Source organism: Rhagoletis pomonella, unplaced genomic scaffold (assembly GCF_013731165.1).
Source record: "Rhagoletis pomonella isolate Grant_MI unplaced genomic scaffold, Rhpom_1.0 Rhpom_scaffold_00012, whole genome shotgun sequence".
NCBI lineage: Eukaryota > Metazoa > Arthropoda > Insecta > Diptera > Tephritidae > Rhagoletis > Rhagoletis pomonella.
Genome location: NW_023458566.1, coordinates 14,661,860 through 14,688,146, shown reverse-complemented (window position 1 = coordinate 14,688,146; position 26,287 = coordinate 14,661,860). Strand labels below are relative to the sequence as shown.

The 26,287-nt window shown below is 32.0% G+C and overlaps 1 protein-coding gene across 2 annotated transcripts in view; it reads right to left on the bottom strand.

Moving 5' to 3' along the window:
- LOC118747910 (serine/threonine-protein kinase NLK2) overlaps positions 1–26,287 on the bottom strand; it is a 337,056-nt gene that overhangs the window by 66,542 nt on the left and 244,227 nt on the right. For both annotated transcript variants that reach the window (XM_036482122.1, XM_036482123.1), the window contains exon 3: positions 4,890–5,019. In XM_036482122.1, coding sequence (XP_036338015.1) covers positions 4,890–5,019 — 130 coding nt within the window. The remainder of the gene's footprint in view (positions 1–4,889; positions 5,020–26,287) is intronic.

Here is a 26,287-nt window from a genome sequence, read left to right as displayed (position 1 = left end):
AAAAAAAAAAAGTTTGTGGTTGTGCATTTTATATTTGCGCCTGTCTGTGATTATGTATGCGGTTGCTGTGACGGACAAGGTTGATTGCACTTAAATGCGCTCAGAACTCAGTTAAGCAGTTGGGGCAACTACAAAGCGGCCGCAGAAAAAGAAATTCCCAAACCAATTTTTTTTTTGCAGTGGAGCTTTGGAGGTTATTGGTTGGAGAGTAAATATGCGTCATAAAATTCCATCATTGATTTCCGAGTTTTATTTGCGGAGCCATCCCAAAGCTAGCTTCGATGACAATCCAGCTTTGAAAGAAGTTTAACAAAAATTTGTTCGATTTATGTAGATGATAATTACATCCAAGCGGTTTTCACAGGCGAGTCCTATTTTTGATTTTTTTTTTGCTTAAAAATAATAATTATTGTTGAGTTTTATTTTTTTACTCAAAAAAATATAAATTGATTGCTATTTTTTTGATCTAAAATTTTATGATTTTTATTTTTTTCGCTCAGCGGTAGGTAATAACAATTTTTAAGTTTTATTTTTCCGCTTAAAAATAATGATTACACAGGCCAACAAAATTTAAACAATGTTATGTTGACTAAAATATTACACCCGATTCTTATACGATTTTGCCCGTAGAATCCGAATCTGACCCTGAAGATATTATATTGGCTCTAGTCTTCGAACAATTTAGGTTTACAGGTGCTGAAAAATGCGTTTTTGGACATTTTTGAGCCTCTGTAAAATAATAAATTTATGCAAATTAAAAAATTATGGTTAAAGGCCGGTTTCCAGCTCTCAAGAAAAACGAAAAATTCATAAAAAATACGCATAGAAAATGGAAAAGAAATTTTCTTCTGTCAAAATTTCTTAATTTATAGCAAAAGCAAAGTGCTTTTTTAAGCAATAGAAATAATGAAAAATATTTATTGTAGTTTTTCTTGAGAACTGTAGCTCGTTTCTGTCTCTATGTAGTATCCACATACTGCAGAAATTCCTGTACCAATGTTTGAAGTATAACTCGAATTTTCTAGCAGTGGAAATGAAGATGAGGAAGACACCTTTAAACCTAAGTTGCTTGAAAATTAGAGCCAATTAAAAATTTTCAAGATTACATTAGGACTCTACGGCACAACTCCTATAAGGATCGGATGTAATATTTTAGTCAACAAAAATTTCCTTGGCCTGTGTTGGATGAAGGTTTGAGCTTCAATTTCAGCCTATTTGGAAATTTCCAGCGTCTCAGATTAATTTAACTCAAGTGATCAAAAACAGGCAAAACAAGATTTAAAAAAATCCTGGTTCTCGTATAAAAAACTGTTGCCACTTGCTTTCAGTGTTCGTACCATAATTTTTTGATTTTCTCAATACTTCGCAGGGTTGATCCTGTGCTGCGCTAGTTCTCCATAAAAGCATCTATCGCTTTGGAAGGCGGTTTTGGCATTCAGCCAAAGTGGCAAAATAAAAATCTCGTAAACGAGAAGAGATAGCAAAACAAATGCAAATGTATTTTAAAGCTTTTTAGGCGCAGAATTCAGGAAAAATAATCGCGTTGGACAAAAAAAAAATTCCTTGATCCTTAAAATGAGCTTAAGATATAGTAGCATTTAAAATGTTAAATAACCGAATTAGATACTATATTTGCAGTGGCTGCAAATGTCAAATATAAAATTTAAATAAGAGCTCAAAAAGAATAAAAATGTCTTTTCTAGACCACTATTTGAATGCAAAAATTTTGTAAATAACCACATACAATATGTAATAAGTACGTATGTACATATATATGAACATAAATCTATGCTTTGCTATGTTGTAAGCCACATGCACCTACAACAACAATCCACACTTATGTAATAGATAAATAAATCTATTTGAAACGGAAAAACGAATTTCGAAATTGATGTTCACAAAAAAAAACCAGTGGATTTGACAGTAAGCTGGAAATGGATAAATATGCATTTATTTATTTACTTGCAGTTCAATGGAATTGCATTACGCAAATGAAAAAAAAACAATGAAATTTTTGGGGAATTTTACACGAAAATGAGCTTTCTCTATTACAAATATATACATACCTACATATAAAAATACGTGAAATAGTTGCGTCATTGAGGTGAATGTGCTAATCAGCAGATAAATGAGTGCCATCAAATAGTTGGTTTAAAATTTTTGTGTATTTAATCCTTTGAATCATTTCCTTTGTTTTCTTTCATAAAAAAAAAACCTATTTTGGCAATAAGTTTATCGAAATCATTAGTTTAAAAATTCGTAGTTAGCGCCAAAAGCGAGCAATTTTTTTGAGTGATTTTTTTTTTTGAAATTTTTAATTTATTAAAATAGGGACAACTAGCTATTGCCCGCTGCTTTACATGCGTGAAGTTTGCTTTAACATAATGATTTATGATGTATCAAAACATATATGGGTCAAATTTCAACTAAGTGGACCATTTCAATACAAAAAAAGAAACACTTACAATGCGAAGCTAATCTTTATACTATAAATAAATTTTTTAATTATGTTTATGGGCGGCAATTTTTTTCAAAAATGTTCCTTAGATGCCACTATCCAATTCCTATTTTATTTTCTCTATCCAATTCCTATTTTATTTTCTATGGATAACTTTTCGAGATATTTGCATTTTACCGTTATTCAGCATTAGAAAAAATTTATTGAAATTTCACTTAAATTGTTTTTGATATTTTAAAACCCGTGACACTTTCTTCTTTTGTTTGACATTCCATGTTGCAATACTTCATTAAATAGAATTTGACTTTTAATAAGGTGGCAACCCTATTCAAAACAGAGCTTTCTTAAAACAGTTTAGGATATTTTCCAAATAAAGCTTTTTTTAAATATTTTTCGTTTGAAAGGAATAAAGTACATATTCATTTCTTTTAACTTATTAATTCAATTATATTTAACTTTTAAACAGATGGCAACCCTCTTCAAAAATATTTTCGAAAACAAGTTTTTTATGCTTCTTACGGTTGACATCCATATTGTAAAATTTTATTCAACATATTAATTTAGTTGCATTTGGCTTTTCAAAAGGTGGCAGTACTCTTCAGAACTATTTGTGAAATAAATTTTTCTTATACCTATACAAGTATTTCGTTTGACATCCATATTGGCATATTTAACACACTAAAAAGTTTAGTTTGACTTTTAAACAGGCGGCAAACCGCTTCAATTTTCAAAAGAAAGCATTTTTAAACACTTTTGATTTGTACCCATATACATGGTAATAACTGATTTAATTTTTTAAAAAATTATAAAATGTTTAAAAAAAAGTTTTTTTACGTCCCGTTCGCTTGCCATCCATATGGAAAAATTGCATAGAAATTACGATATAAGTTGAATTGAATGTTCTAAGAGTAAACTATATTTAAATAATAAATAAACATCAGGCAATCTATATTTGGAAAAAGTCCTAGTCAAATGGATTAAGGCCAGCAAACCATGACACGTCTCACAGAAACTTTTAGTAAGGTTATCAAAGCTTGGTTAAAAAAAAATCCTATATGTTAATCCGGGTCATAAGCTATACGTGTGTAAAATTTTATTGAAATCCCCCGAGCCGTTTTAGCATAGATATAATATTAAAAGTGAGTTCTTAGAATTAAAAAAAAAAAACAATATTAAAAATGAGAAATTTTTTCTGAAAATTGCATCCTCCGGAGTGTGAGTGACTCTTCCTAGATATTATGGTCTCGACTGAAGTCTCTTTTTCAGAAATTTCGAAGTATTTACTTTAGGCTTAGTGCTCAAGATTCAAAAAAAAAAAAAAAAGTATTTTCTTGCGACAGAAAGTAAGTAAGCATTTAACGCGCAACATTTTCAATTTTATTCTTAGATTTTCATTTCTTTGTTTAAGTTCTCTAGTATTTCTTCTTTTGTGCTACTTTTACGTCGCATCAACATATGTATGTATGTATGTCTGAACGGGTGCGTACATGCATGCGAGACACAAAAGCGCATTCAATACTATTTAAGTCGAATAAGTCAAAATGGCGCATTTCAAGCGGGAAGAGCTTCAGCTAAAGCTACATATAAGTGAATAGAAAACGCTATTGCGCCTATTGATATGCAGCGCAATTCTATATACATACATATCTATGTAATTTTGCAATTCAATTCAGGAAGCAAGAAAGCTGCTGCTTTTCGAATTGTGCGCCAGTAAGTGCGCATTAAATTGCAAACTCTTGCAACAAACAAAGCAGTACATCAATAAATGGAGGGAAAGAGAGCGGGAGAGAGAGAGAGATGAAAAGGGAGGGCGATGTGCGCAAATAGCCGACAATGAATGCATTTTTCATATGAAAAGAACGCGCTGCGTGCCATGAAAACGAAATTCATTTGGCATTTATTTCGCAAATGTAAAATTCAATGCATCAATTCAATCATTTCGAAATTGCACGAGGCAAGCGTAAGCGAACGTATAAAGAAATGATATGTATCAAATAACAAAAAAAAAAAATAAAAGTCAACGAAGGGAAGATAATGTTATCGCGAATGTATTAAAAATTCATAAAATCAAAGTGAAATGAGATAAACTGCAAACGGCATTTCTATTGAATTTCGCAGACTTTTTAATAAAACTGGCGTCATGGAACATTTTTCCAAAAGCCAGGTAAATAGCGCCAAGAAATTTATGATTTTCATGCTTAACGCCTCTGGTTTAATTATTTTCACCTTTTTTGCCTCTTTCTTTTGTTGACAGCCAGCATAAATGCAGCGCTAGATTTCGTGAGCACTAACGTAGTAAATTATTAGAAGAATGGCGCAAAAAATAGATAGCGCGTACATTTCAATTTCAAATACAATTGCATACTTTTGGGGTGATATCAAAAGAAATGGAAAATTTTAAGTAAACACAAAAAAAAAATTTTCTACTCACATTTTCATGCTTGAAAAAGCAAAGCATTTTCAATTCACGAAAAACTCTTTTCGATGAGACCAGCGACTGAAAGACATTTGGAAGTTTTTTAAGCGCAACGCGTCGTCCATCGCGTGGATCTGTGACTGCCCTGTAAATGGAAGAAAAGGGAAATGATTAGTAAAGAAAAATGTGAAATAAAAATTAATAGAAAATTTGCAAAGTAAATACAAAACAGCATAATTTTTTACCCTCTGCATCTTCATTAAAAAGCCTGAAACTAAAAAAAAATTTAAATCGGAAGGAGTTTCCGATTCTACAAAATTTTTGAGTGGCTTAGAGTAAATCGGATCCAGTAATTAACGAAATATGTAGTTTTTTTTTTTTTAATGTACTTTATTTCCTTCGAATTTTCAACTTAGTACTATTAGTGTTGTTGGTATCCCTAATATTGCATACTGTTTTCAGGTTAAAGAAAAATAAAAAAATTAGAACATTTTGAAGCCCATTTTAAAGGTCAAGGTAATTTTTTTTATTCAACCAGACTATTTTTCTTTTCTTTTCCAGTTTGCACTACACAACGCGGAGCTCGTTGTTGTCTAGGAAACCGACATTTGTTGCATCGTTCTTCATAAGTCTTCAACTTCAAGATATTCAACACACAGTAAGGTGTTCGATTATTCGCCCTTTTTCCAAGACCGGTTTGCGAGTCTTTCGGAAATTAGCAATTAAAAAAAACCGGTTCCCTATTTTGAAATTAAGAAGAAACCGGTTAAACCTTAAAAGTAGCTTCTATTTATAAAAGAGAAAAGTAAAATAGCTTCACAATTTTTTTAGAACAAAAGTAAAACAAATAAAAATCAGTGAAAAATTTACGTTTGGCCTTATTTATTGCAATTTTCTGACTTTTTTCGGATTTGAGTAGTGCTCTTGTCGCCCTAGCCGAGCGCTTAGATGTGCCTACTGCTACTCAAAAAAAGGCAAACCTAGGAGTGTACTTATTCGGAGCTGGAGTAAAAGTGTAGATCTCACCATTTAGGGGGTTCCCTTAAAGAGGGAACAAACCTTGAAAACTTCGAAAAACTCGAAACTTTTATTGAGAGGTCAGGATTTGCATGAAATGAAAAAAGCCGGTTCGTTCGGTAAAATAATTCGGTTTATTGGATATTCGAAAAATCAAGATTTCGAAAACCGCCTATAGATACCCAAAAAACCGATTGAAACCGGTTTGGGAGAACCGAGCCGATTACCCTAATATACAGTCGATTAATAAAGTTCCGGTACTGATAGGTTTTTGCAATACGGGCAGCGGTTTTTTTTTTTGCAATAGGCATAATTTTTTCTTCAAGGTGTAATTAAAAAGTATAATATTTTAATGAATATTTTTAGAATTTCCTTTAACACTTGCGCTTCAGAAGCTCGAGAAGAAAATTGATCAATCACGGTTTCTGATCTGTTGAACCAAGAACTCAAACAACATTTTAAGCAGAAATATTAAAAATTTGTATAAGTAAATTCGCAAACTTGTAAATTTGTAAAGATTTTGCTGGAAAGTGGCCAGCAGATGAGGGAAGCTTGAGTTTATCGAGACCACGATTCTCATTGAAAAATCATAGAGAATGTATGTATGTATATCATCGATGCCTTGGCAGAACCGTCCATCGACCTGTTGCAAAAGCGCCTAAATCGCTGTTGTGGCAAAAATGAGATTTGGTAACCCTGGTAAAAGTCGTAAAATCGTTAATAAAAATAATAAAATATTTTGTAGAATAATATTTAGTTAGAGAAAATAACGCCTATCAAGTCAATGCCTTCAAAGAAAGCCAATTTTTTTGCTCTCCTATAAAATTAGAGTACCGTAGGACAAGCAAAGGCATCGACGATATAATTCTCAGTAAAACCAGATAGATATTATCAATAACTTTTAATGCATTAAAAAAAATATAGATTTAAGATTATTTTATGAAAATTATAAAATAGAATAGACTTGCTTACATAACTACATATTTACATTTACATTTCCTGGCAGGCAAAATGTTACTTTTCCACAACAAACAAGATCCACAACGCAAAGCATTTTTAAATCAAATTATCGGAGTTAAAAAGTTAGCAAGAACTTAAACATACCTATGTGCACACATATGTATGTATGTAAGCAAAAACAACAAGACAAGTCAACAAAGTTGACTGAAGGCAAAACATTTGCACAGCCTGCAAAATATCCTGAAGTACGCGGCGCGGTGCGGCGCGGCGCTTTGTTGTCGGCCATATTTTGAGATTTACTACAACACAGGTTGTGGCAGAGTTTTGCACATTTTTGCGTTTATTTTCCTTTATTAAAATTTTTTTCTTTTTGAACTTAAAGACTGTAAACAAAATACTAAAGAGTTAGTTGTTTACATGGCGCCACAAAGGCAAAAGGAAGAAAAAAAAAAATTAGAAAATGGAGCTTAAATCGAAATTCGACGCAGAGTCAAGTCGACTCGACGACGAAATACAAAGCAATGGCCCGCTTGCTTACTTCGCATAAAGGAGGTAATCACATATACATACATACATGCATACGTACTATGTGACGCATACAGCCTTAAAAAATACACAAACAGTACACACCCTATAGGAAAGTGAGGAATGCTTCCACTTGCAAGTAAAATGGAAACATTCCTTGTCGCCGCTCGCAGAAACTGAAAAAGAAGCAATTGGAATTTGCTGTTCCATAGAACAAATTTTAAATGAAAAAAAAAGATGTCTTAAATCTTTCCATATTCATTCAAGAAGAAGCTTTGTGGAAGTATTAATTTTGTGAGCGGCTTTGTGGAATGTTCTCTATGCTTTCTGCGATCAGCGATAGGAAATAGTACCTTCTCCCACAACAAAGGGGAACATGTTTTCCTCATGCTTGGCGGAATGCTCGCATTTCCTAAAGGGTACTCTGCATACACACATAAACACACATAGGCTGAAGGAGAAGGAAGTATTAGTATAAGCACATAAGTAGATACATACATAAAAGCGTGCGCGCTGAAGCACAAAGGACTTGAAATAAGTAAGAAGTGGAGTACAAATGGAAAACAACTAAATGAATATTGTTAGGATGAGTGGCATGGAGCTCGGTGGAGTGAATTGGAGTGGAGCGGAGAGCAGCGGAGAGCAGTGGTGTGAAGTGGCGCAAGTATTGTCGTCAAAACAAAAGCGCCAATAGGGTGAGATCTGGCGCGGTGCATTTGCAAAGCGGGTGGAAAAGGAAGATGACGCCAAACGTTTAGTTCAACGAACTCGGACACGCAATGAGTGCTGAAGAAGAAGAAGAAGAAAACAGTCACAGAATATTGAATATGTTTTTAAGGAAGGAAATCAGAGCGCAGTACAGTGGGCCTTATTGAATATTGCAATAAAGCAAATAAAATACAATCTTGAGTAAGTTGAAATGAATTAAGTGCAATTGATGCGAGAAAACGAAACAAAATTAGTGATCTTTAGGGTAAGTTCGGCAATTCTAGCTAAGATAGTAAAAAGTCCTTCGTAAGACAAATGACCAGATAGTTCGAAAGACTTTTGTTTTTCTAGCACAGTGGTGTTAGAAAAAAAACCTCTCTCATTCACCACTCCTTTTTTATTGATATTTTTTTCTTTTTTAATTTAATTGTCTTTTCATTTTTAGATTTTGCTGTTTTAAAAATAATATTTTCTTATTTCATTTTTTTTCAGCTTAATTTTATTTTAAATTTTGATATTTTAATTTCATTTACTTTTAAGAAACTTTTTTTATTTATTTTTTCTTTTTTTAATTTAACTTGTTCTTCATTTGTTAGTTTGATTTTCTTTTAATTTTTAGTTTTTATTGTTTTGAAAAGAAAAACATTGTTTTTTAACTTTACCTAATTTTTAAATATCTACTATTTTCTTCTCTTTTGAATTAAATTTTTTTCTTTCTGTACTCTAATTTTGGAATTTTTTTGTTTTGAGAAGATTTTTTTGTTAATTTCATTTAATTTTTAAAAATATTTATTTTAGTAATTTTTGTTTTTTAATTTTATTTTTTTTATTTAGTTAAATTTTTTATTTATTTATTGGTTTTATGGTTTTAACAATAATAATATATATTTTTTAGTTTAATTAAAAAAAAAATATATTGTTTTTCGAAAGACTGTGGTGAGTACACAGTTGCCAGAATTGCCCTGTAAGTTTAATAAAATACAGTAGCGGCCATAAAAAATTGCCATAAATAATTTTTTCTTATTTTTTACAAAAAATATAGTTGACCCTAAAATTAACCCATTAAAATAAGTTCCAAGTTTTGTGGAAAATTCAGGAAAACGCTCCAAATTCTTATGAAAATTTTGACTTTTTTAATCACATATTTTAGAAAAATTTTAGTATACCAAAGTGCAAATTTGAAGTAGCTTAGACTTATCGTAGATTTTTGAAATTTTTTTTTTGTTGAAGGCGTTGCTCTTTTTTTTTTAAAGTTTGTTTTTATTTGAAAGAAAATGAGCAACAGCTAAGCTACTTGTACTCTATATATAGTATATAATAAACCCCAAAACTCTAAACCTAAATCTTTTTAAAATATGTAATGAAAATGTCGAAATTTCAATAAAAATTTCCAGATTTTTTTTTTTTTTAATTTTCCAAGAGGCCTGCCACTCTGATTTTTGTGGGGTTTGTTATAGGATGAGCTTTATTTTTTTTTAATAAAAAATCAGCAAACATTTTTTTACTTTAAATCACTGTATAATTTTTCTCCATACATTTCACTCTTGACCACTGACCACACCATGCTTTGTCTAAGTCTACGTGCAACTATCATAAAGTTGCGAAACAACGCGACATTCGCCAACACACCGAAGGTGGCACGGATAACAACAATAAACATAAACTGACACTTTGCTTTCAACTGTTTGTGTTTCGACGAAGTCTGTTTTGTTGTTTGCTGCTATAGAATTTTACTTCTGTTGTGCTGGATTGGGTGGTGGGCAGGTGAATGTAACAGCAGCAGACGTCGCTAAGTAAAGCCTAAGTGGCGCCAATTGAATTGTGGATACAAAACGTATGCGCATAAATAATAAATAGATGTGAGAGAAAGAGACGAAGCGAGAACGATATTACAGACGGGAAGCAATGAGCTCAGTGATGCAGACGTTTGTAGAACATAAAGTGGGAGAGTGTTAGAAAAATACGGCAGGAAAAATAAAATTAGAAGAAGTATATCATTCATACATGTGTCGATACGGCCAAATCTTTTGGCACCACATCCAAAAATTATATAAAATATTTTCATCAAACTTTAGCTATATACGGTACAGCCGCATTTTGAGAGAACAAATAGAGTCTAAAAGTGATGCAGTGGTTTTCATACTGCACAGCCAAGGCTTTGAAACGCGAGGCCATGTGGGCGATTACTCGGCGGAAAAACTTTTCTATAACTGTACTCAAAAATAGTACTAGTAATTTTGCTTTATAAAAAAGTGCACTGAAAAGTACCGATTTTTTTAGCATGAAAAAGACTAACGTACTGATTTCGTGTATAAAAAATCTGGCAACCCTATACCAGACAGATAGACCAAAACTCGAAAATGAAGAAAAAAAATGTGTCTTAAGTCGAACTAGCAGAAAATCGAATGAGCAGAAAATACCTTAGAAGGGTACATCCACATAAAGCATATCATGGTATTCCTTGGGATGGAACCCATATGTGGGCTAACCAAATCACATATGTACAGTGGTCCACAAAATAATAGGAGTGCGTTATTTTGGTCAGTTTTTGCTATTTGTCTTTTTTTAATCAGAATCTTCAGAGAAAATTCTGGTATGCAGTTTTATAGCCCATTCAATTCTAGTCTGAAGAAGTGCAAGTTTCAAGCTGCTAAAAAATTCCGTTGATTTTTGGCAATTTTTTTTGCTGGCACTGTCCCCATATAAAAGAAAATTGTCGAACATACTTTGTATGGAAAAAACGTGAAACACCTTCAACCGAAAAAATTCTCAAAAATCAACGGAATTTTTTAGCAGCTTGAAACTTGCACTTCTTCAGACTAGAATTGAATGGGCTACAAAACTGCATACCAACATATTTTCTAAAGATTCTGGTTAAATAGTTTGAAATTTTGGTGAAAATTTGCAGAATTTTTATAATTTTTGTACAAACTTGAAAATGTAAATTTATATGGTGTTTGTTGTATTACCAGCTAGGCTTTTACAAAAAAATTCGAAACATTAAATAAACTAAAGACAAATAGTCAAAACAGGTTAAAATATCCCACTCCTATTATTTTGTGGACAACTGCATATGAGAGGTCATAAATAACTGGGTAGGCGAGAATTTCAATCGGAACTCGATTGAAGAATGAAGGTTTAGCTAGAAGCATACTAAGCGGTTTATCCGACCATCGAAATAGGTTTAAAAAAAAAAATCGTTATATTAGACAGAGAAGACTTCTTAGAATTATAATGTTGTTCTCAAATCGAAAATCAGGTTAGAGAACTATGTTAGAATTCGATTAGGGGTTATTCAGAAAAACACTAGACATTTTAAACCAATTAGAATTCAGCGTAAGAGCACGATTAGATATCAAAACCTTTTCTCTAATATCGAGCACTGATTCCCCTTTTGTAGAGAATGCTATAACCCTGGAGAGATTCTCTAATCCGTCTTCTAACCTTCTACCTTAGGGAAACATATGCAACTTCGAATCGTTTTCCAACTACTTGCCAACTACTTTTTATAACTCCATAATAAGGAGAATATTATGATTTCAACTATTTTCAAATACATTCGGACAGGAAACTCTGCTTTTTGGAAGGGTTGTTTGATTGAATAAAAATATTTCCCCGCCGAAATCTTCCAACAAAAAAAAAACGAAGATATATCGTGCAAACTTTAACTCCAAAATTTTACTAATAATATTGCCAAAACGTGCGTAATGTGGTTACGAACACAAAAAATACTGATTTTTGTATGTACGAGAAGAGATAACAGATTTTTGGAAGGGCAACGAATATTTTTATTCGATCAAAAATAAATATTTATTTTAGCCGATTTTATAGCAATCCTACGAAAAAAACTATTTTCCCCATATAAGATATAAGTAAAACTTCATTGCCAAGTTTGAGCATTGTGCCACCTTCAGTATCATTTTTCATTCAAATCCTTAATCTAGAATTGCTTTTTTATTGGTTTAAGTTAAGGCGCTTTTTGAGCATTTTAAATAAGCTATTTATCAAAAACTTTTCACACGGATTTAAGTACAGAAATATGGTGAAAATACTTCAACTAAGCTAACAAAAACGGGGCAAGAATGCGGAAGTATAAAGATAGTAAAAGCCAGAAGCCAAAACAAAATAACGAAAAAAAGTATAAAGCAGCCAAACCAAAGATAAAAAAAAACACAAAAACAACGAGTTTGTTGGGTCAAAAGCTGCATACCTTGTAAGCTATGAAATTTCACGCACAGAAATTTCCACCACACGCGCCACAACTAACTACACATGCAACGGCAATGCACACACACATTTGCGCATTTTTCCAGTGCCAAAGGACAATTTGCACAACAGGATGCAAGTAATGCGTATCAGAGAGGAAAAGAGACCAAAACAACAACAACAAAAAAACGGTAAAAAGCAAAAAAACGCAAAATCTCTCTTACACGAGTGCAGCATACCGACAGGCGCACAAAGCCAGTAAACCAGTAAAAAATGGCTGAGTGCTGCTCAGCTGCTACAAAATGCACCAAAAAAAAAAAAAAAAAAAGTAAACAACAAATAATAAAAAAAAAAAAAACAATAAAAAAACACACACTTTATTAAAATGCCCACACGCAACAGAATTGCCAACCTTAAGTGAAAGGAGTTTCATATGAAATCATCACAATGCACTGCGGGACGGCGGCTAGCGGCAATCAGACGCACGTGAGTGAAAAAAAAAAAATTGTAATAAAATCATAAATAAATAAACGAATGAAACGAGGCGGTATTTAACGAAGAAAAGTCTGTGGGCGCAAAGGCAGTTAAAGAAGAAAAACTAACAATGCCAGCAAATGTCAACTCACGTGGCTGTGCGCCTGAAATTATGCAAAAATTTAAGCAAATTTAAAGTGGAAAAATTCCCTTAACTGCAATATGCATTTGAAATGTTTTCCTTTCATTTATTTTCGTTTAAATGTTTTATGCGCCTCTGTGTATGCAATGAAATTTCCAAATAAATATTCTGTATTTAAACTTTCTAAATCTCTTTGGTATTTACCTAAATTTTGATGCCAATTTCATACACAAATGGACATGACAAAAATTGATGATTTAAATAAACGACTGAAAATAGGCAATAAAAATAAAATAGCACACACACACACACACATACACAAATATAAGTATGTATGCAAGCAGTTAGACATAAATAAATAAAGTGTATAAATTCGATTCACATAAAATATTTAAAAGCTCGAAAATGAAATGTAAGTGTTGCAATGTGCCTTTCAGCAAAAAACAAAAAAAAAAAAATACCTAAAAGTAGAAAGGACGGAGTGAGTATGAGGCATACATACATACAAATATAGAACTGTAGGAGATAAAGCAATGAAAAAATGTAAAGTGCAAACAAAATACTTTTACGATGTCCGTGGAAATAAACTGGGTATATTTTTGGGTTGGTGTGTAGTTGATGTCTAATCCATTGTGTGTAATGAAAAATGTGTCCGACTAAGCATTTTAAAGGCAAATAAAATGTGGCACACACACAATGCACATACAACACATAAGCTAATGTTTGCCGAACGAAGAGCGAAGTAGTAAAATTCTAAATTTGCCAATTGGAATGCACAAACACATTTATCTCCATCCAGCAGCAGGAGCGGTGTTGCCGTTTTGGTAAAATAAAAAAAAAGGTAAATTTACATTATCTTTTTCGATTTTGGTAACTTTTTTGGATTAAGGGAATCGATCGCTTGCATGAAAATCGATAATGAATAATCAATTCCCTTCTCGCCCTTATATAGCACGCAGCTATCCACGCCACTGCACTGCAGCTAATTTGATGAATTTTTGTGGCAAAAAGTAATTATGAACAAACAAGTAGATTATTTAAAATACACGTTTCTTTTATTGGCATATGATTTTCCATATTTTGAAAAAAAAAAAAAAAAATTAACCCTTGATGACCGAGTGGTCTAAAGGGGTAACTTTTCAATTTGCGATTTTATTGAAAAAGTTTAAATGCGTTTTTTTTCCAAAGATTCGCATTAAACAAAAATATGCCACTTGACTATAAAAAATGTTTTTACAGTGGGTATTTTTGAAAAATATTGCCAAATTGCAATAATTTCAATTGAAATGTCGGAATCTCCTAATTTGTCTGCTGAAAAGTTTGCAGCAACAAAATTGTAACCAGTCTTTTGTTTTCTCTCTTTAAACGGTAAAGAGTTCACGCTTACCAGTGTAAATAATACCTACAAAAAAACCCAAGTTTTACCAGAAATCACAAAATGAAATTAAAGAAATAAACTCAAAGTTCTTATTTGAAAATTTGTTTGATAGTCTAATGGCGAAATTGTAACCCCTTAATGAAAACACACGCCAGACGTTTAATCTTGGTCGTACTGTCATGGTGTACATCCAACTTAGGATCCTTAGAGCGCATCCCCATCATCAGTGCTCTCGTAGCCTTTGAGGTGGCCGCCTCAAAAAATGAGTGATCCACAGAAGTTTTGAGTCCAGTAGGTTTCAAGTCCCAGATACTTCACTTCCCCATCCCCTTGAGAATGCTTTTCTTGGTGAATGGGACGATTTCAGTTTTAGAGGGACTGATATTTAGACGAACATCCGCACATCACCTTTTTGCAAGGTTAAGTTCTCTTTGAGAGAGTGCTCGCGAGCTTCTCTCTGATGATAATACAGAATAGAGCGCTCAAAGCCTGAAAAGCTCTGCACGCCCAAAAACATGGTGTGGTGTTCTATTTTAAGATGTTTGACTTGAATTATATTTGTTAGTGATTATGTCTCCTGAAATATACACATCGGCACCTGAAATGCAAAAAAGCCCTAACTAACTTATGGATTTAAATAAAAAAATTAGTTCTGTATTTTTTGATGAGTTTCGTAACTTTTTTGGGGAATTTCGATCAAAAATACAAAAACATAGTGGCTACACTGGAGAGGAGCAGCAGCAGTAGCGACAGCAGAGTAAACATTCGATTTGTAGCATGTGCCAACAGCAACAAAGATAAAATTGAAAATAAAACCTGAAAATGAACAAATTACATCCGGAGCAATGGGCAGGCAGTGGCAGTGGCAGTGCCAGCAAATGGACAACGGACTAGCACAGGGATAGATTAGTCGTAAAAATTACAGAATCAGATGCATAGGCAGACAGACAGATAGTCAAACGGACAGAGGGACAACTGGTTTGGTATGAATTTTAATCTACGAAGCTAATTAAATGCAACAATGAATCATGCAATGATGAAAATACAATATTTGAGAAAGAAAAAAAAAAAAAAATTGCAAATAGTCAGAGGAGATGTGTAGCTGGGGTTAAATAAACGAAGTAATTGAAGCAACAAATGTCAACTTCCGGTTGTAATGCTGTGCATCAAAGGGACCCATTCAATGTGCAATGTGACCTTTTTTTGCAATGATTTTTTTTTTTTAATGGGAAAAAAGTTAAGGGCTTGATTGCAGGCAGTTATGAAGGTGAAAAGGAACCAAAAATCGGATAGTAAATGAAAAGAAGAAAAAAGAAAAATTAACAATTTGCAATGTTTGCAACTAGAAAAATGAAGTACTTAGAAAGGAAAAAATCAAAGTTTGAAGTATTATGAAGTTTAAAATCCTTTTATTTATTGGTAAGTGTGTCTACTACAATCAAAGATATCATGTTGTTGTGGCTACAGGTCTTCTGAGCTTATGGCAAAAATATTAGAGAATATTCTTTGATTATTATTTTCCTTATTAAAGCTAATAAAATTTAGAGGACCTGTTGGACCAGATTTTTGTGTTTTTGTTTATATTAAATTTTTTAGTGCGAAATGCAAAGAATGTAGCATTTCTCCTGTCCTGTTAAAAAAAAAAATTAAAAAAAAAATTTAACTTAAAATTTTTTTTTTTTAATTGTAGATCTCTATGCAATTTTATAGCCCATTAAGTTTTGGTGTAAATAAAGTACAAGTGTCAAGTGGCTAAAAATTCGCGTGGGTTTTTAATAATTGTATATATGTTTTGCTGAAGTTTCTAGCACACTTTATGCCTATGGAAGAAAATGCCTAGCAACGTCAGAAAACATTAAAAATCAACAGGAATTCTTAATTAATTTTTAATTTTTTTAATTTTTGAGTAAATTTTTTTTATAACATAAAATTTTTTTCCATTTTCATGAAATTTGTTTCAACTAGATTTTATTATGTAAAAGATTGCTACTTTCTCTGCACTGTGCACTAAATGGTATATAAAAAGATACAAAATTAAAAAAAATTGGGCTCAACAGGTCCCTTCTAAATTTTACCACATAGTTTTCCATTAAAAATGATCAAATCGGTTGAAAAATTATGCCTCTGGATTATTTTGAACAGTAAATTTCAGTTTTGGACCACTGTGTGTCGACGGTTTACTCTAGCAGTTCTGATCAGTGACACAAGGTAATAATTTAAATAATTTTTATTATAAATTTTGTTGGTGTTACTCAAGTATACTCACGGCAAAAAGTATTGGCACAGAGATTTTTTTCGCAATATATGCAATTTTTTTTTTTTTTTGAAAAATTTTTTTTTTTATAAAAATATGGTAGATATTACAACAAAAAAAACTAAAAATATCACTTCTAAACTTCAACTTCTTCAACTATTTATAATTTTTTTTTTATAATTTTACTGAGTATGCAGTTTTGTAACCCAAATGCAGGGTGATGTTGCTAAAAATCGTGTTGATTTTTTCCATACAAGTTGTTCGATTTTTTTTTATGGAAGAAAATACGTGAGAAAGTGGTCAAAAATCAACAATACGGCTTTAAGCTTGCACTTTACAATACGAAAAATGAAATGGCTACAAAATTGCATACGCAAATTTTTTTTAGAAAATCTGATTAAAAGTTGAGATTAAAGTTTTTCGATATGGGTTTGAGGCTAGATATTTACTGATGAAACAAGGATTGGTCGAGTTCAGAATACCATTATTCAAAATGTCTATGAAATTCATAAAATATATTTTTATTTTCTACGTCTTAGGTTTAAAAATATGCCAATACGCAGAGAAAAAAATGATTTCAATATATTTTTACAAAACTACTTTGAAAAAGCAGCAAGTTAATGAATACGACACATATACAGTGGTGGAAAAATAAATAGGGACACGACATTTTAACAGTTTTTTCCTACTTTTCTTTTGTTTTGCTATTTATTATTTTTTATAAAACTATAGCTCATAATCTAACAAAAACCATATAAATTCATTTTTTAAACTGTGTGCAACAATTATAAAAATTCTGCGAAATTCCAACTAAATTTTCAACTTTCAATCAGATTTTTTAGATTTTTTTATGCAGTTTTATAGCCCAAATTTTAGTAGAATAAAGTGCTAGTTTGAAGTTAATAAAAAAGTGGGTTGATTTTTGATAATTTTTATTCTGAATAAATTACGCACTTTTTTCCATAAAAAAATTGCCAAAAATCAATGCATTCATTCTACTAAACTGTAATGGCATACTCAAAAAAATTCTAGAAAATCTGATTAAAAAGTTGAAAATTTAGATGCAATTTAGCAGAACTTTTATAATTTTTGCACAATGTTTTAAAGATGAATTTATATATTTATATATAAAAATAAGAAAAAAAAATATATATATATTTTTTGCTAGATAATGGGCTACAATTTTATAAAAAAATAATAAATATTAAACAAGCGAAAGAGAAATAAGCAAAATTTGAAAAAATGTCGTGTCGCTATTTATTTTCACCACTGTAAGTTCTAGGAATTTTCTACTGCGTTTTTTTTTTAACTTTTCTTGTAGTGATCCTAGAAATACTATGTTTCAGCAATTTGTATCATCAATCAATATTGAGTATTATTTCGACAAATTATGTCACTTGCCCTGACACCAATTGGCCCGCAGAACTTCCAATGGAATAATATTCAGATAAATATATCTAGAAACCTGGTTAAATGCAAGCAAACTTTTCATAAATATGTGTATATATAAATGCATACATACTGACATAAAAATGTACTTATGTATATAGACAAAAGTCATATTTTGCTCTCCACATGACTCATAGCAAACTACGTACAAATATCCGAGTATTTACCAGAGCAGTTTGCTGTCACTGCAGCTGATGTGTGGCTAAATACTTCGCGCTACTGGCCAACTTTAGCCATTCAGCCAATCTTTTCCACCCACACTCCACCACACGACTGGCTGCTGTTCCTTTCCTGCTGCTACCAGCTTCGGATCTGGCGCTGTTGTATTGTGCTGTGTTAAGCACAATAATTCGTGGAAATAATCAACGATCTGACAATGTGGCAAATGAGATTCGAAAAACTGGATAAAGTGGAAAATAAGTACAATAACAAAAAAAAAAAAAAAAATTATGAAAAAAAAGTTTTAAAATTTCACATTTTCAAATTGCAAACAGCAGAGTTCTAAAGCGCTGCATTGGCGAAATGTGCTCGTGTTGAGGAGGGGATTGGTGCGGTTGTGAGACAGGCTACATGTTTCAGCTTGGCTATATGGGCGTGTCGATATGTACATATATACTTATGAACATACATACATATATACATATATCGCGTGGTAGCAGCAACAGCAACGGCAGTCGTACTCAAAACCCATTCGCATGATGGATGACAGAATGTTCATTGCCTGCCGCATTCACTCATTCGCTCACTCACAGCAGCAACAGCAGCAGCAGCAGCAGCAGAAACAGCACATCCTGTCGAGAGCAGGCAAGAAAGAAACGCGGAGAAGGTAAATGAAGCTGCTCGGCATCTTGTGTTCTTAGTTATTTGCTTGTTTTCTCTCCCCCCCCCCTATAGAGTATCTCTTGTACACATCTAAAATGTGTAATGTGCAGCTTCTGCCTTTAACAATTTCCTTACTTTTTTCTCACTTTATTTTATTTTATTTTTTTTTTTGATATTCTCGCACTTATGATTCCTATTCTTACTAACCACTTTTTTCCATTACATGCTTGTAGCTCATTTTTCGTAAAAGTTTTCGTCGTTTTTAGTCATGCTGATGCTGCTCTAAGGCTGCTGCCCTTTACGTAAAATGAAGTTAATGGAAATTCATTTATCATTACGCCGGGGGGGGGGGGGGAGAGCGGCTGTTGCACATCACACCATTCCTTAAAATCAATTCAATGTGTTTACACTGTGCTACACAAATGGCATTTGAACGATGAGCAGGAACATTTGCAGACTACCTGCTTCATTTGAAATTTTATCATCTTCAAGCCTTGGTGGTCTCTGTCAACGTCAAAGTATCCAGAATAAAAGGGTTCTAAAATGACCGGAGTCCCTATTGTTGGAATAGCTCTGACATTTAGGGCATTTAATAGGCTGCAAACAACTCGAAAGAGACGGGGTGGAGTGCGGAGATTGCTGATATCAGATCGTTGAACTTTAAATTTGGACATAATTTCAAAATATTCTGTACTTCTAGTAGTTGAGGCAATGGTTAGAGCCATTGAAGAAAATGCACAACGTCAGCAAAAAAATTATCAAAAAAAAAGAAAAATAATAAAAAATTTGCTTCAACTTGAAACTTGCACTTTTTGTACTATGCTATAACTTAAAATGCCTAATCGAATTTAGTTTTAAAAATCCGGTTAAATTGTTTGTAATTTTGATGAAAATTTGCTGAATATTTTTTTCATTTTGTCCAAAGTGTACAAAAAAATTTAAAATTTAAACGCTAACAAAAAATGGTCTGAATGGTAGCTTATACAGTGACTCAAACAAATAATCACGTGTTGATCTCTTTTTACATAAATATTCATAATATTTTTCGAGCTAATTTTTTTATTATTTTTCTAAATAACAAGTGTAAGAAATTAATGCTTAAATGGAAAAAGTGTAAAAATCCGTCACAAAACAAAAAAAAAAAAGATTCTCAAAAATCTACGCGATTTTTCAGCCGTTTTAAATGAATACAAAATTAAGAAGTTTTTCTTTTTAAACATTTATTTTTTTGTAAGGAAATACAAATTTACCAAGAAAGAAAATCACACCAATTTTTACTTTTTCCAAATTTCATTTTTAATTTTTATTTTTTTTTTTTGTTTTTCACATGGCACGCTTTAATCTATAAGAAAAAAATTTTAATAAATTTTTAAATTTAAATGTTGTTTTTGCTCTAATGCTGCTACCTGTTTGATATGCCTTGACGAAATATAATTTTTAAAAGACATTCTTACAAGAATTTTCACATAAAACTATAATGAATCTCCATGGAATTTTTTTTTGTTTTTTTTTCGACTGTTCTACCCTTTGGCCTAGAACCTTTTTATATAGACAATCTTGTAGTTTTTATTATTTTTCTCTGTGAAGCATATAATCATTTCAACATTTTTTTCCCCGAGGCCCCGCACTCCGGAGAAAGCGTTGAAAATTTCTTGGTGCCAAATCTTCGAGAACTTCGGTAGCTTAGAAAAAAACTTTACGGGAGAGTCTACTTGGATTCGGCATAAATTCAAGATGGCTTCGCAGTAAAAACTTAGTGACACAGTGTAAGATGCCACCATCATCACTCAAACCCAAAAAGCGGCGGTGGAAATTCTTCCAAGTGATAAAGTTGCATGTGGTCATCTATCACTCAGCGGATGGTACTCGCCAGAGCCAACGTTCTTTAACATGGCCGTGCCAAGCAAGCATCATTTGGCTTTACGTACATACATATGTACATTGTCTGTCTGTGCTCTTCACGCATTACGGCGGCGTCGGGTATGTAACACTTGATGGAATTCCCGAAAGAACGACTACGGATTTGATTGTCTTTTATTACATTAGTGCAGCAATCTTTATTCATTCAGTTTGAGATGCAATAAAAGAAAATTGAAGAGCGTAAAAGAAGAAGAAATGGAAACGAAAGAGAACAAAAAAAAAATATAAAGCAAATAAAATTGAAATTAAAAAATGGGTATACTATCATTATAAAAGCATGAAGAAATTTCAAATCAAATTCTTACTCACTCTGTAGCGTATGCAATCAAAAAATTAGTTATCTCAGCAAATGAAATTAAAATTGTACTTCCATCGCGCACACACGCACGACAACCACAAATCAATCATTCTGTGTGCTCCACTAAGTACATACGCGTAGCTTCAAACTTCAAAGCCCCTTAACGCTTATTGCATCCATTTTTCGTGCTCATTTGCTTCGTTTTTACCCCAGCCACTTTTATCCTTTGCGCTTGCCTTTTGTGGTGTCTACATACAGTGAGTGTCAGGCAAAATCGTACAGTAAATTTTTTGTTTCATATTTTCAAAATATTCAGTTTTATTTAAATTTTGTTAATTTTTATTAAAAATATAGTTCACACCACATAAAAATTCATGAAACTCAAAGTTTTTAACTTTATAACAATTAAAAAAATCGTTACATTTTCATCAAAACTCACTTTTTTTATTCAGAATTTTTATAATTTTTTTTTTTTGGTATGCAGTTTTATAGCCCACTCCATTTTAGTGTAATGAAGTGCAAGTTTTAAGTCGCTACAAAATACCGTTGATTTTTGAGAATTTTTTTCGATCTGAATAAAAAGTGTGAAATCTTGATGAAAATGTGATTTTTTTTCAATGGTTACATAGTTCGACACTTTTGAGATTTATGGATTTTGTTGTCGTGTGGGAACTGTATTTTTATTAAAAACTAATTAAATTTGAATAAAACAAAATATTTTCAAAATATGGAAAAAATTTTACAGTACGATTTTGACTGACACTCACTGTATATGCACTCTGATGTGTTTTGCCGCCATGCCGGTCAGTCGATTGGTCTGTTATGGATGCCTAAATGACGCACAGTTCAGTTCAGGTTAATCGACTCCCCGCCTGACTATGCGCTAGATTAGTTCGTCTGTCTCTATTTGTCTGTCTGCTTGCCCATTGTCCATATAAAATTAACAAATAACCATAGCCAATTGGTAATTGAATAGAACTCCGACACGAAATGAGTGCGAGTATAAATGATTCTTTTTTTTTATTTATCAATTTATTTATAGTTTTTCACTGAAATAAGTTGGGTATATTGTTTTGAAAAATGGAAACTGAAAAATTCTGAATTTAGTAACGCATTATTAACAATTGTTGTCGATTATTATAAATTAAAGTAACACGCATAGTTAGATGCAGGCGGTTGTACATATGTATGTATGAATGTATGTTTGTAGTATGTGTTGGCTATTATGTTTTCTCCCAACTGAGTCTATAAAGAAGAGATAAATGAAACTCATGATCAGTTATGGTTATTTTCTCATGCGACTCGTTATTGATGTGGCTAAATCCAAAAGAGAAATGATGGCTTGCAGTAAGATCGATTATGGTGATGAGTAAGTATATGCAGTGGCGGATTTGAATATTTGTCAGCCCTAGGCAATTCAGAATTTGCCGCCCTTTTTCCGATAAGCAAAATATTTTGAGGTAAAAGTACCAGTTTTGGAACGATTAGCAGTAAATAGTAGAATATTCAAATTTATGTTATTTACTATACTTTTATTACAATTTAAGTTGAAAAAGTAGTATTTGCCAAGAGTAAAGGTTTTCAACTTTTAAAGAAAGCCATCATCAACAAACTTTATTCACTTGATAAGTTATAATCTCAAATATACTAAATTAGTATTTTTAAATATTATCATTTAAATAATATCAAAAATATCTAATAATGTTGTCCTAATTTCTGATTGCGTAATTGAATCTCAAATTTATGTCTTAAAATGTACAAACACAAATTCTACTTTCAGTGCAGCTAACTTGATAAAAAAATTTTTTTTTCAACTAAAATTTTGCCGCCCCTAAATTTTGCCGCCCTAGGCACCTGCCTATGTTGCCACGGTAAATCCGCCACTGAGTATATGACAAATTTAAAAAAATATGAATGCACTTTTTTCGGGCTAGTTTTTGTAGAGACAAAGTTGAAAAGCTGACAACGGTTCAGAATGAGAACTTTGGAGAGTCGGTTGATGAAGAGGAAGAACCCAAACTAATGCTAGGGACAATTTCATTCCCCCTTTACTCGACCAATACGAAGCGAGAATATAAATAATGCGGCTTAAATGCACAATAAAGTCCCTAGAGTCGACGGTATAAGTATATACCAGGCCAGCTGTCCAAAGCTAGCGGCTGCGAAGAGCTGGTAGGTAGCTTGTATTAGCTGTTAAGCAAAATTTGGTCTGATAAATATATGCCCGAAGATTGGCATTGTGAGATTCAGCTGTACTTGGCAATTAAATTAAAGAAGATTGTTGAAAGGTGCATTCAATCGCTCATTCGCGGAACTGTCAGTTTATGGTTGCAATTTTTTTTTCATTTTACTTGCTTCGTTTTATACAAACTCGATACAATCCATGGATAAACAATTTCGTTTTTATTACTTTTTTTTTTTAGAATTCGTTTGCTTACGTCCGCTTGCATACTTCAATCTGCGCAATTAAAGCTCGTTGACCGGCGGATAAGCCGAAAACAATGATGAATGTCAAAACTGTTATATACATTTTTTGGCTCGCTGTCGCTGTCCACTTGCATGTCAAATGAAAAAATAAATTATCCAAACGCGACAGAAAGTAATGAACTGCATAACAAACAGAAAAAAGGGGAAAAAAGTATTGAACTTGATTTAAAACGCAAAAGGCTGGCTGGATATGTAGTGCGTACATTAGGGTGGTCCAAAAATGCACAGGATTTTTTTTCTTATTTCGAAAATAAGGAGACCTGAATTTTTTATTTTGAAATCCGTTAATATTTAACCCTGGCGCTGGGGCTTCGAAGTTTTCAATATATTTTTCACAGATGGGGAAAATAAACATTTTTTATGAATTAAAAATATTTCCCTTTAGTAATCTTAATAAAATAAATTTGTGCTGCATATTCAACTTAAAAATTTTATTATTTCTTTATGACGTGGGTACGAACACATAAAATAACACATTTTTGTATATAAGAGACAAATCATCAGTTTTGAAAAATTTTGTAAAATTTGTTAGGTTAAATATGCATCATAACCTTATATTTGAAGATCTCGGAAGGCAAATATACTTATTCGATCAAAAAAAATTTTATTTTTACGGATTCTAAAGCAAGTCTAGGAAAATTTGTATATTCCCCGTGTAAGATATATGGAAAATTTCAAAGCCCAGGCGTACACTGAGGAGAAAACTAAAAATAATGTTTCAAAATTCTATGCAGGTCAAAATTTTCATCCAATCTGATAATTTTTTTTGTATGAGAGATAATGAGATTTAGAAGAAACCTGTGGAGCCTTATTTTTTAATTTTAATTTGTTTATATTTAATTTTTTCGTGCAAAAAGCAGAAAACTGTGAATTCAGTAGAAAACCTCTGCACTTTGCAAAAAAATGGAATACAAACAAATACAAATTCAAAAATAGGGCTAGACATGTCTCCACTAAAAAAATTAATCAAATCGGATGAAAATTACACGTCCGTCACGCTAGCTGACCAACTTCTTGAAAAAATTGATAAAAACTATTCAGGAATTAGGTAGTATTTAGGATTATGAAACAATATTTTAAAATTTTCATCACTACAAAAAAAGTTAAAAAATCAAGGCGACTTCTGAGCCACTTAAAACTTACACTTTATTATACTAAAAATTAACGGGCTATAAAACTATTTACCTATTTAGAAAAAAAAACTAATAGAATAATAATATTAATATAAGATAATAATAATCTTAATTTTGGTGAACATTTTCTTATAAAACTTTAAACTTCTTTTTTATGGGAAACCCTACTATTGTTTTAAACTAGTTTTAATGTAAAATGTAAAAAAAAATATTGGACCACCCTAATGTGCACACATATATGCAAATATGATGCATTCTTGTGTAGAATAAGTATGAACACAAATGCCAAACTTGTGCAAATATTTACAAATATGTATGTATGTATAGCCGACCGATAAGTAACAAAAAAAATATTACAATCGAGGGCAGCTCATTTGAATGCCAAGGTAGATTTATTTATGTATGTATGTACATATATAGGTGTTCATCTATACATCTCTATAAGTACGTATTTAAGTATAAACAAAAGTTTGTTTTATGAAATACCTGCCAAAAATTGCAAGAAATAATTTCAAAATTTCAAGAAACCACAAAATTGCCTACAAATATGTATGTATGTGGGTATGTTTGTTCATCATTTGCAAAGCAGGCAGGCAATACATTCAAATATACGAAAATGACTGGAATGCAGCAATAACTCAAAGCAAGTTGTGGATTTGTCGAAAAATTTTAACAAAACAAACGTTGAAAAATGTGTGAGCAATGACGTTAAGACAAGTAAATACCAACAAAAATGTGGGGATACACAATCGTGCGCACAGCTGCCAATAGTACTCCGCTCTGTAGTACATCGGAGGGAGCTGGTGATCTTCCTTTGTTGTAAAACAATTTTTAATCATACAAAAAAAAATTTATTTAAATGTTCATGCAAAAAGGGACTATATGAAAGAATACAATACGCTACGTACTAATGTTTGTACACTAGGGTGGTCCTTAAATGTAGAAAGCAAATTTTTACATCAGATTTCCTAAGCCTCAACCTCTACGTCGATGCTTTTGTAGTCGACATTTTGGTCCGGATTGAAGTCGGTTAAGGCGTGGCGCACAGAGGGATAAAAGTTCAGATTACCCTATGAAGACGTCTTAACCTACTCCAATCGGAACTAAAATTTATATGTGATATTATCCATTTTAGTAGTATCGATTTTGCGCTTTAAATGAAAAAAAAAAATATTTTTAATTTTTTGAGTCCTTAGAGGCATCTGGTCTTTGACCCCTTTGCGATACGCCTTAAACGATTCCAATCGGGACCAAAATTTATAAGTGATATCTGTGACAGTGGTATTACCCATTGAAAGGGTGAGGCCTAAAAGAATCCTTCATTTGATTTTTTAAGGACCACCCTAATGTAAATATATAAACAAATGCGTATATACTATTTCTATGTACCTAAGTAAAAATATACATTTGTATTTGTAACAAGTAATTTTTAGCAAAATAAAACCGACTTCAACTCCCATATAAAATATATATATATATATATATATCTCATGATCCACTGATCGGATCTCAACCAGATTAGTATGGGACCACCTCTGAGACACTACCTTTCCGATACAAAAAGAAAAATCGGTTGACGTGGTACAAAGTTATGCGGTAACATACATAAAAAAAAAAAAAAAAAAAAATATTCCGACGAA